Source organism: Paramisgurnus dabryanus, chromosome 15, assembly GCF_030506205.2.
Source record: "Paramisgurnus dabryanus chromosome 15, PD_genome_1.1, whole genome shotgun sequence".
In the NCBI taxonomy this organism is placed as follows: Eukaryota; Metazoa; Chordata; class Actinopteri; order Cypriniformes; family Cobitidae; genus Paramisgurnus; species Paramisgurnus dabryanus.
Genome location: NC_133351.1, coordinates 16,460,260 through 16,472,767, shown reverse-complemented (window position 1 = coordinate 16,472,767; position 12,508 = coordinate 16,460,260). Strand labels below are relative to the sequence as shown.

General features: G+C 36.1%; 1 protein-coding gene across 1 annotated transcript in view; it reads right to left on the bottom strand.

The window, feature by feature from the left end:
• Positions 1 to 10,804, bottom strand: part of pth2ra (parathyroid hormone 2 receptor a) — an 84,405-nt gene extending 73,601 nt beyond the window's left edge. Inside the window, exon 1 of the mRNA XM_065251672.2 lies at positions 10,371 to 10,804. Coding sequence (XP_065107744.1) covers positions 10,371 to 10,427 — 57 coding nt within the window. The 5' untranslated portion in view covers positions 10,428 to 10,804. The remainder of the gene's footprint in view (positions 1 to 10,370) is intronic.
• Between the last annotated feature and the right edge of the window lie 1,704 nt (positions 10,805 to 12,508).

Here is a 12,508-nt window from a genome sequence, read left to right as displayed (position 1 = left end):
CAAATCTAAAATCTAACTCAAAACCAGGCAAAAATGGTTTAAAAAGGAAAAAAGAAAAAATATATATAAACCAATACAGAAAATGACAAAAAAGATGCACCGTATTAAGTGAACGGGAAGGACTTGTTTATCATATGCACGCCAAATTGAAATTTGGCGTATTTATTGCACGAGTTTTTATACTTTTTATATGCATCTACATGAGAGTGGTAGGTATATATGTATGTTTTTAAGGATGTTTTGGAGTATATTGCATTACGTTAGTGTTATTCACACAGTTACATGTTTTACTTTTTTTAGTTTTGTGTTTTTACTGTAAATTTACCAGTAAGATTTAGCCTGTAGGCATTATGTTCTGTATAGGCAAACAGTACCTCAGAGAAACATTTCTGGTGAATGTCTAAGGGTTTCTTGTTTAAGAAACTGCATTATGGCTGCTTTGAATATTCAACATAGTTCACATGTTAATCTTTCTCATTCAAATTGAGATGTAATTTTTTATTAAATTTGTTGAAGGCCATATAGTCAAGTGGGCAACAAACCTCTGAATAAATGACTGTATAAATACCTTTAACGTAGATTAAGTCTTTAGAAAGGCACTGTCATAAAATAAGTATTCCTACTTGGAGTTCATGCATATAGCCTCTTGAAACAGAAAATGAGAAAACATGACATGAAAAGCATTTGTACCGCTTGACACTTTCATTTGTAGCAAAGTGCTCAGGGAAGCTGCTAATGAAAAAAATAATTTTAAACTACTACTAAATCACACAAAGAATAAAAAACGTTTACACTTTATTTCAAAAGTCCGCTTAGCCGCCGTTTTGCTTTAGAAGACATTTATTAAAGGTCACGTTCTTCCTGATCCCATTTTTCAAACTTAAGTTAGTGTGTAATGTTAGTGTTAGAGCATAAATAATACCTGCAAAATGATAAAGCTCAAAGTTCACTGCCAGGCAATATGTATATATATTTTAACAGAAGTCCCCTTTCAAAGCCTACAACGAACGGCCGGTTTGGACTACAGCCCTCTACTTCCCGATTGAATGAGGTCAATTAAACAGTTTTTGACTAAACTTCACCCACAGGAATACGTCAATCGCCAGCGTTGGCTCAAATGGCTCTGCTAAGCTAATCTACCATCGAATCACCACACACTAAACAAACTACACAATCAGAACTCGATACGTATTTTTCAAGGATGGACTTCACAGAACTAGAAAGATATCAAGACCGGAGCATGTGTTTTGGCCACTGTGAGTGGCTGTTGGCCACGCTTCAGACAAGCCTTCCATCAAGTGTTAATGCTTTTCGCACAGTGTGAATCACCCTTTTTGCTATGGAATGTCCCCACAAAACATTAAAACCAGAATGTGTGTTTATTACTAATTTAAAAGATAACCTGTATATAAGTTTGAAAGTGTGTGACATTTTTATTCTTTATTATATATTTCCTTTCATGATATGCCTGTACAGTTAGCACATGCCAAAAATAAATCTCACAACTCTCATTCAAACCAAAATGAAAGTGATAAGCCTCCCACATCTTGACATCAAAGGCTTTTTATTGTGTATCTTTTTTTTATCTTCGTGTTGTTCAAATGTAAAGAAACCCTGCTTGATTTCTTCTAATATTCTCAGAAGCAAACCAATCATGCGTTCTCATTAGAGCTAATTTCCATCTTAAAGAAGTACACTATATTGCCAAAAGTTTTGGGACACCTGCCTTTATATTTTCATGAAACTGAATGAAATCCCTTTCTTAATCCATAGGATTTAATATAGAGTTGGCCCATCCTTTGCAGCTGGATTTGAACTCAGTGCTCGAGTAAGGCATCGGGTTTGAGCTCTCTCTGAGGACAGCAAGCCAAGTTTTATTTTACCATCATTTAATAGACTGAATGCGTAGGCAAACTCCTGAACATTCTAGCAGTGATGAGAGAAACTAAGCTTTTCGAAGCTTCGAATCAATTGAATCAACTGCTTCGAAAAATTATTCGCTCAATTGAAGCGTTCGATAACCTGTTGGTAAAAACGTTATAAAAACAACAAGATCTCAGCCATTACATAAGATGTATGGGAATTTTTAGTTTTATTTAGGACAAACAGACCATTAACACTTTAACCCCCCTTTTAATTATGCACAATCTAATCTTATCTATAAACAAAAAAGTAGTAAGAATGGTAATGTTATCATTCTGAAAGATGAATGTTTCATGAACTTGCATAATAAAACTGACCCAAGTTCACCTAATGATATTAGACACAGGTCATTTGTGATCAACTTCTAGTGGTAATCAGTCAGATTTTCGAAATGTTTCGAAACAGTTATAACATAATGAAGCCTCGTTTGCTAAAATCATGTGACTTGGCCAGTTTGAAACGCGCACCGAAATAATGATTCGAAACAAAAGATTCATAAATGTTTTGGGGCTTCATGAAGCACTACTTCGAAATCGCACATCACTACATGCTAGAACTTTTAAGATTGTTTTAGTGTATTGTATTACTGTACTTTATGCTTTTAACAGTCTAAGTTTTATGGTATTGTTTAAATCTTTTGTGATTTTTGTAAATACACTTTGCAGGGCTCTCAAGTTTTACCAAAAGTTTGGAGTGAGATTACATCGTTCAGGGGAGGGGGTATTTGGGACACACAATTCTCAAGTTTTTGCTAACAGTTTAATTTTACCTAATGTTTTGTAAACAAATCCTTAATGAGCCCCATTGACTTCCATATAATTATTTTGTCCTACTGTGGAAGTGAATGGGGCTCATTTAAGGTTTGGTTACACATTCCTCAAAATATCTTTCTTCGTGTCCTTCAGAACAAAGAAATTTATACAGGTTTTTAACAACATGAGAGTTGAATCTTTATTTTTGGGAACTATTCCATTCCCTATTTTCACACACTCCATAATATACTGTACCAAAACTTATTTTTTAGTACCTAAGATATTCTTAAAAAACAAAGGTGTCCTAACTGGTGTTATTTTGAGATGTCATGAATATGAACTGATTTAGTACATGAAAATAGAGCACTTTTGGGGCACTATAAAATCCGTTTTATTTTTTCCCAAATTCCGTTTATTTTTTCCCCAAATTCCGTTTTCTCCGTTATAATTTTTGCAAATTCCGTTTTATCCGTTTAGATTTTTGGCAATTATGTTTTTTTTACCCTTTACTGTTATTTTGTCATAAAAAGAGGGTGCCTTTAATGTCAATGATTAAAATGTAAATGATTTGGGGAAAAACTGGATAACACGATTACTTATTGACTGTAAAACAGGCATTTACACACGCACACACACACACACACACACACACACACAACTCAATTCAATGCATTGTTTAGTGTTGTTGCAGAAGGCTACAGCAAGGTGTCAAAGCAGTGGTGCCTTCAGAAGTGCCTTAAACACATCGGTCCAGCGGAAAGCGATCCATATTTTATACACGATTGCTTGAAATGCATATAACTTTACAAACATACACAGGATAGTAATCTGATTTAGGACAGCATGAGCGTGCAGCTCTTTGCATGTGCGAGCGAAAGAGAGACAGAGAGCGGTGCCATGATGCAGATGATTATATTTTAAATGCGAGGGATTGTTAGTTTGCCTCAGCTCGCTTGAAATGCATAAAACTGAACAAATACATGAGGATTTGTGTTCGGACTTCGGAAAGATGCGAGAGCGCGTGCACGTGAGAGAGGTGCAGTGAGATAGACGTGGATGAGAGAGTGCAGGTATCTTTGCGCTCACCGTGAACAGAGTGTTGACAAAACGTACAAAATAACAGTTCTCCGGTCACAGAAAAGTCATGTGAGAACTGCTCGGAACTAAGTGCTAAGCGTCAAATTTCTTAATTTTTTCGCTGACGAAAGCAGAGTTGTGGAGAGCCGCTTCACCATGGTTTCAGTGTTTTGGAGGGGGTCTGAAACGACGGGAGGGGGTGTGTCGCCCAGATTTACTTCCCCCGGTCTGCATTTCCCCCAGACATACGTTCGTCTCCCACACAAAAACATAATTTTATTCAAAATATGTAATATTCCGCGTTAATACTAGATTCCGTGTTAATTTGCCAATTCCTCGATTCTGTCCGCGATTCCGAGATCGCGGAAATTATAGGGCCCTACACTTTAAGTAGATTATAGAATTGTACTCTTTTAACTTGAGCTTACTGAACACATACAGTATTGCAGAACATTTAATGATGAAAGGGCAATAATAATAATGAAATGCATCTCTATTACATTCATTTCAGGAAGCCTCTGGTACTTTTCTTAGTTTCAGTTAACGTAAGCTTCTGGTTGCAAAGTTGTTGGAGTTTCTGACTGAATCAATAATAATTAAGCACGAATTTGGCTTAATCCCCCAATATTAGTTCTCGTTGTCTTTCATCAAAGGCAACGATTTCATCCAGGAATCGTAAAATCAAAATGCTTCAAAAAATGGGTTATATCTACTGCATTCATCGGATCTTGCTCATCCAACTCTCGCTCCTATAAATCCATGTTAGTAACGAACGTGCTTGCAGCGGGATAATATCATTTATCCAAAAACAACTTCTCATTTCTTTCTGATTGCCTGGTAGGATGCATTAATAGGTGTGTACGACTACGACTAGAAACGACAAGTGGAAGACATCAGAGTAATGCAAGAGCGATTTTAAATCAGCCTCTTGCGGTACTCTGATGTCATTTGATTGTCAGTTCTTGCGGCGCTGCGTAGTTGAGCACACCTAAAAAACTCGAAGCAGAACTGCCCTGCATATGCCTGCGCCTCGTCCATTAAATGTATATAGCAGGACAATTTATCTCTTACTTCTCAGTGTGAGAAATACAAGGTGTGGCATGTGAGCATTTGAAATGACTCAAATGCGTATGTCTCACGGTGAATGCATGAGACTTGACAGCTCTGACTTTGTCTAATGTAATTTCACTTGTTTGTCATCCTTTTAACCTCACTCAGTAAGATCTAACCCTTTTAACTTTTGTAATTCAGAGAATAAGGCTGATTATTACAGCTTTGCATTCAACTTGGTGATGTAAGGCTTGGATGCAGCTGATCTGCCATGGAAACCCATTCCATGAAGCTCTCTAGCACTGTTCTTCAGCTATTCTAAAGGCCACACAAAGTTTGGAGGTCTGTAGTTATTGACTTTGCAGAAAGTTGCTGACTTCTGTGCACTGTGCGCCTTAGCATGCGCTGACCCTGCTCTGTGATTTAATGTTGCCTACCACTTTGTGGTGAGTTGCTATTGATCCCAACTACTTCCATTCTGTTAAATCACTAACAGTCGACCGTGAAATATTCAGTAGTGAGGAAATTTCACGAATGGACTCATTGCACAGGTGACAACCTCTCACTAGGTAAGGCTGCCACAAAACTGACGTTTTCACAATGTGTCAAGATCCCAAACGTAAATGTTTCGAAACACTGCTCTGAAATGTGATTCGAAACACCCATGTCACTTGACGAAGTGAATCGAAACACCAAAGCCACGTGACTATGGCTAAATAAAGCGCCGCATTTCACAAGTGTTTCGAAAGGTGGCGTATCTGCCGAATCTGTGCTTGACTGACAGGGTGGGAAAAAATCCAACAATACCTCATAGATGCGTTTTTGCACAGATTTTTCTCATTTGTATGTAACAGTTATTTCTAAAGAAATATCATTGCATGTCAGCAACAAGTGTCCCTTTTTTTCAAAGGCTGGAGAAATGATATGTAAAAAAGAAGTAGTCCTTCAATAGCCGAATAATTTATATTTCTGAATAAACATCTTTATATGTAAGCAATGTGGCATATTGTGGCTTGATGTACTTTGTTAATCTCTTATTATTTATTTGGTACTTATCTCTATTTAATTTATTAATTAAATACTTAGACCAGAATAGCCTATAGTCATTGACAAAGATGAACCTAAAAGCTCATGTAGTTGTCATACAGAAGTTAAAAACAAAAAAACATATTTGACCTGGGTTCAATCCTAGGTCTTAGCATAGAAGAACACTATCCACTCTCCCATTCGATCACTTGTGTCAATCAAACAACATGTGGGATACAATTTGTCTAAAACTTTGCCAAGGCTGCTTAATGTCAAATTGTGCAAATGACCACTAAGTGTCACTGTGGAGGCGGTTTGGATTGATGTTTCGAAGCCTCGAAACAATACGGCACAAATGCTTTAACTGTTTCAGTGTTTCACAAAGCCTCGCTCTGCCCACCACTACCTATCACATTACCACACTTGAATTCACAGAGTTCCTGTGGACGGCCCATTATTTTACAAATGTTTGTAAAAGCTGTCTGCATGCTTGGTGATGGATTTTATCACCTGAGGCCATGGAAGTGATTGGAACACCTGAATTCAATGATTTGGATGGGTGTCCCAAAACTTTTGGCAATATAGCCTAATAGTTTGAGAGGAAAGTCTGCATACTTTGAAAAAGTGTAAATATGCCGTTGTTAATATAACATATTGTTTTTATAGCATCTGATTCTTAAAAAGCCACTTAAGTTAAAGCAATTAGACAAACTGAACGTATGCCCCGAGACTAAAGTATGTGAGTTCAGTGTCAGCACAGCATTTTGTAATCTAATTGAAAATTAATTTCTCACTCCCTGGTGAGTTCAGAATTAGGCATCATTAATTCATGGTACATAATGTATTGTTTTCAAGTCTATAGTTGTATTGAATTAATTAATATCATGTAAAAGTGCTACTTAATATAAACATGGCTGCAGACAACAAACCTATTTTTCCTTCAGACAAATTTCACACGATCAAAGAAACACTTTTCTTTAAGTTGGTGATGAAACAAGAAGTAGCACAGTGCTGTTATACTAAATATAACCACTAGATACAGTGCTTCACCAATCAAAGGAGGAACAAAACCCTGAAACAATGTTAAAGGGATAGTTTTGTCAAAATTTTTAATTATACCATTATTTACAGACGAACACAATTTCAGTTATTTAAAAAAAATGTTTCCACAACTTTAAAGCCCAAGAAATATGCGATCATATTTCACAAAAGTAATCCACACAGCTCCAGGAGACAAAATAAAGGCCTTCTGAGGGTAACTGAAGTGGTTTTTGAGAAAAATATAAATATACCATATTTTTGCATTTTGTTGAGAAACTGTCCAACACTGATAAAAAACAATATAATCTTCCTTATTTAATCATGTAAAATTTCCTCATTTCTTTATAAACGACCCATTCTCACTCCCCAAGGCGTCGAAATCTGAAGCATGTTCAAACGCCTTCAGCGTCAGTATGAAGACGCGAAGGGTGCCCCTATGCATCACTATATCGACGAAATGGGAACTCTGTTACTTTCATGCTAATCCCTCAGCGTCGGATATAGACAAAAGGGCATCCCGGAAGGTGATGCCGTCACGTTATGCGACGTCAACGTATGCAACGATCGGCAGAATCATGCCGCTTCTGGATGTTAACTACTCAATTTTTGTTCCAATTTTTTTACCATTGTCACTTGGGGTTGGGGTTAGAACGACTTTTTGTTACATAAAATTACATCCTAACCCAAACCCAACTCTAACCCAACCCCAAGCGACAATAGTTTAAAGATCAGAAGACAAAAAGTATAAACCAATACAGACATCCTAACCCAAACCTGAACTCTAACATTGCCCGATCGTGCCAGTGCTTCACGTTCAGTCACTATATTTTCATCAATGTATATTATTTAACATCTTGGAAGCAGACATTTACTTTGGTAAAACAAGACGAAAGAAACAATGCAATATTTTGCACAGTTTGCTGTCAGTTTACAAGTAAAGCGGAAAAGTTGGGAGACTTTTTTCATGGGAACATGTCTGTTGTATGTATACAATTATATTTGACTTTTTAAATATGTGACAGACATTGACATTTTTATATTGGGGCCAGTGAAAATTTTGGCAGGGCAAGTGAAAACCCAAACCACTGGCCCAACCGGGCCAGTATAAAAAATTATTTGCATTGAGCCCTGCATAGGGCACCCTTCGTGTCTTCATACTGACGCTGAAGGCGTTTGAACATGCTTCAGATTTTGACACTTTGGGGAGTGAGAATGTGTTGTTATATATGTATTATTATATACCACATTATGTTGAACAAGTATGAAAAGACTCAGTACTGGCATAAGCACAGTTTTTCATCACTGAGTGAATTAATACACATTATGATTTTTATCATGTCACCTACAATCTAAACACAAGCACCACTCTTCTGAATGATGGTAATCACAAAACTCCACGTCAAGAAGAAACAGAAACTCAATCTCAAAGATAAATGAACATTTTAAACTCACAAGTCTTTCTTTTTAGTTTAAAACACACAAAATAGCATTTGATTACAATTTTTACTCTCCAAATGCCTTCCAACGCAAAGCATGCTGGGAACTACAAGTCTGCCTAGTTAGTTATGTCTACTTATGTCACTTCTACTACTTGTCATTGTTTTCATCAATTGATTTCGATGACAAAAAAGTTATTACTTGAGCAATTTCATTTAAATTCACAAATGTATTTGAGCACAAATAATAAAAAGAAACTGCAAGTAAGTCATTGAAATAAACGTGACATTTTGAAATAGAAAGACGAAAATCTTTGTTTGACAGAGTAGTCTAAATAATGTTCAGCTCTATGTTGGTCATAGCTATTGCAGCGACAGCTCAGTAGCAGATGAAAAGTCGAATGAAAAATACCAGAGGCTTAATACCAGCTGCATCTCTAGACACTCAGCAAAGGCATTCATTCCAATGCCCACGACAGTCAGTCATACAGCAGCAGTCAGTGTAATTTTCATCTTCATGAAAAACAAACCTCATAAATGTTATGAAAATATTCCCAGTTTAACCTGAAAAGCTGTAGTACAGAATTCCTGTGGGAGTCTGGGGTCAAACTATATACAATGCATTAATGGTTGGATTTGTGAACAGAAGTGTAGCGCACAGACTGAAGTGGCAACACAGCTGCATAATATTATAACATGATACATACATCACTCACTGTTTGAAAAACAAGAATACAGGCCAAGACTATGCACAATTTCTCTAGTTTATTACAATGATTTAAAGCAAAAGCTGCTCATGTGGCAGGTTTCCTTTATCTTTTTACCTGCATCGCATGTCTACAGATGCATTAATTGGTCATTGACAACCAAAGACAACAACAGTGAAAATGAGCAACAGTGACAACGATCATATAACTGAAAACTTAAGATGATGATCAGTTGTGCATCATACTACTTTTGTCTTATATACAAGCACTATAGCAACTCTTTATAAGTTTATCATTAGGATTACTAATAATGGAGCATTGTAAAGGCTGTAAATCACCAAACGCTTTTATCAAACCATTGCACTTAATGAAAAAACTAGAGTAAAGACATGCTTTTATGCAAAAATGGGTCGTTAGCCTGTCCACTTGTGTTGAATAATTACCCATGGAAAGCAGACTGCAAGTCAAAGGTCCACAGGTTGGTAGGGTTTAGGATTTTCAGTAGATACAAACAGCATCAATCACATTAAAACATGCCTCTCAAGTAGGTGTGAATTTTTTATGAAACTTTATTTGGGAAAAATTCTGATTTTGCTAGGTTTATTAACATATAGGAGAAAGTGGGAATATTGGGCTTCTTCATATTAACTTAAACAGTGGGTTTTTTCATCTCAGTGATGCTGATGCATGCATGCTGGTTAGAAGAGCACCTTTTCAATTATATGAAGTTTGTGTTTTTCATTGTCCAAACTAAAATCCAATATCATACTATTATTGGGTTAGAGTGAATATAATAAGACCACACTGAAGTTAAATTTGATAAGAAAAGATTAGAGAACAGATTTGAGAAACGTTATATAAAGTTCAGTTGTCAGTCACATACTATCTATTTGTTGGCCAACAGTGGTGTGGTATTTTTGTTTCGATTTTATTTTTAAATGAGTTTAATTTAATTTGAGGTTTATCTTAATCTTAAGGTCCGCTCAAAAGCTTTTAACAGAATGTTTAATGTCACCAATGAGAAAATTTGCCGCGCTGTTGTAGTAGGTATGACCAAAAACGGTCCCTGATCTGCCCAGATTAACAGTGAAAATGTTCAAGAGCTTTATTACATTGCCTACTCAGATGAAAACAGAAGTCGCCTCAGCCTAGTCTAAAAACATTATATGGATTATTATGATGTATGACAGTATGACAACTACCTGGTCTCTAGTGTAACGTTATGTCGAACCCATGTCTTTTTGCATTCATATCAATGTGTAGTTAAGTTGGTAAAAGTCAATTCTTAGTGAACCACGACAACAGTTTTCCAATATGATCCCACGACCGTGGAAATAAACAAAGTAACGTTAGCTTACCTGAGCATCAGCTAATATCCAAAGCAAAATGACTTTCCACAGGAGACAATGTCTCATGTTTCTGAGATGACGTTTTTGGTCGAGATAACAGACAGTACTGCTCCTTCAAGACTTTTCTGTTCTCCTCACATAACCTAGCGACCATGATCTACTCATATCATGAGTTAAAAACATGGTGAAATATCTTCGAAATTGTCCTTGTAGACCGCGGCTCCTCAATGTCGTGTTGAAAGCAGAGAATCACTTAAAAGCGCTCTGCTACGAACTTCACCAGATGTTCGTGCGTAATACAATCTGCCGCCTTCCCGTCGCTCAAACAAGCAACTTTATATAAAAGCAACTTCAAAGTTATAAGTGTTCTCCATAAAGACAATTCCCATATGGCAAGCTCCTTCAAAGCACTCTGCGTGAATGAGACCAGAAGATTGAATGAGACGACCACATTCAGCTCGTGTCTCTCTCGTGTCTTTACACTTCATGGGCGCATAGATCTTGAACATTCATACACCTTAAATGTTGTGCTGCTGTGTTCGCGAAGATTGATTCTTACAATAATATTTTAGATATATGTATATGCTAAGTGATTTGATCAAATAGTGATTTTATTTGATTTATGTATGCAAAATTAATGCGCATTATGAAATGACAGTACGTTAGGAAGTTAGTTGTGTAGTGTAATGTAGGAACTATTTTTCCTTCCGCTCATCTTTTGAAACGCTCGCACCATGCTTTCACACAGATAGGAAGCATTTATTTCCTACCCCACCACTACTAATTAAACTATTACTATTACTTACTTTAAATGTACTAAAATACATAATTACCAAAATATTTTACAAGTAAACTATAATACTAGTATTTATGTAGCCCTAATGCTGCTAAAGTTTATTATACTGTGGCCAATATTGTCTGTGTTTAGTCAGTTTGTAAGAGTAAAGTATTTTAAAATACTTAGTGGTTTAGTGACAGTATGATATCAGAAGGTAATACTATGGTATTTGATAACTCCATTCACAACACAATACCCTAAGGTGGCTTATATTATGGTACAACCATATACTTCTTTTAGAAGTGTTTGTAAATGTATGTATATTGTGTTTGATACATAAAAGATTCATTAAAAATAGACCTATTAAACTTATTAAAAATAATCTACACCCACTCTGAGGATTAGGAAGAACCTCAAGAATGAGTTCATAAAATTATTGTTGTTTGAACCAGCTATGGGTTGTGGACCTGTCCATGGTGCTGAAATTCCCAGAATGGTAGCAACGAGGGTCAGAATTCCTAATTTGCTGACCATGCAACCACAAACTTGCTTTTTTAAAACCACACTTTTACTTTAATAAGAGAAATAAAACAGTTCAAAAGCTATAAAGAAAACTTAATGTTTTATTCATACAAAACCCAAATGTTTATCCATCATGAAAAGGAATCCTGCTGAGCAAGACGCCAACACACTTTCTCACCCAGCACACCGATTGTAGAGCAGAGCTCTGACGATTCAGCACAACTCTTATCATTCAGCCTCAATATCTTTGAAGTGACAATGACATGCCACTGCTTTAACATTCAGATACTGAGCATACACACAATACACATTTTCATATGAAATGGTCCAAATTGGCCAAAAACACTTAAAAGAATACATAACATGTTTTGTGAGATGTATATGAATATGGGGACAATGATTGCCTCTAATGTATATAACTTGTATAATGCTATTATATATATATATGCTATGAGTTGAGAGAGATTCATGTGTGGAAAATCTGGGTATATGTCATAGCATTCACAAAATCCAGGGGCTTTTTAATTTGTTTTCTCTTATGCCTTCAGGTTTACTTATAGCTGAACTGTATACCAAAAGTCTCTCCTAAGAATTACACCCGACCAAATCTTGTTATTAAAGTTCACCACAATCTTTACTCAAACTTTTGACACTTTTGCTTTTTTTAAAGTAAATGTTCGAATTTGTCTTCTCATAGGGTCATTTTCATCAACGGTTGGGACGGTACATTTCATAAATATTCAGCACATAATCCATGTACTGTATAAATACATAATAAATGTGCAGCTTTAAGAGTGCATCAGAACTCATACAGTAAGGGAGAACTATGATCATAACATAAACAATT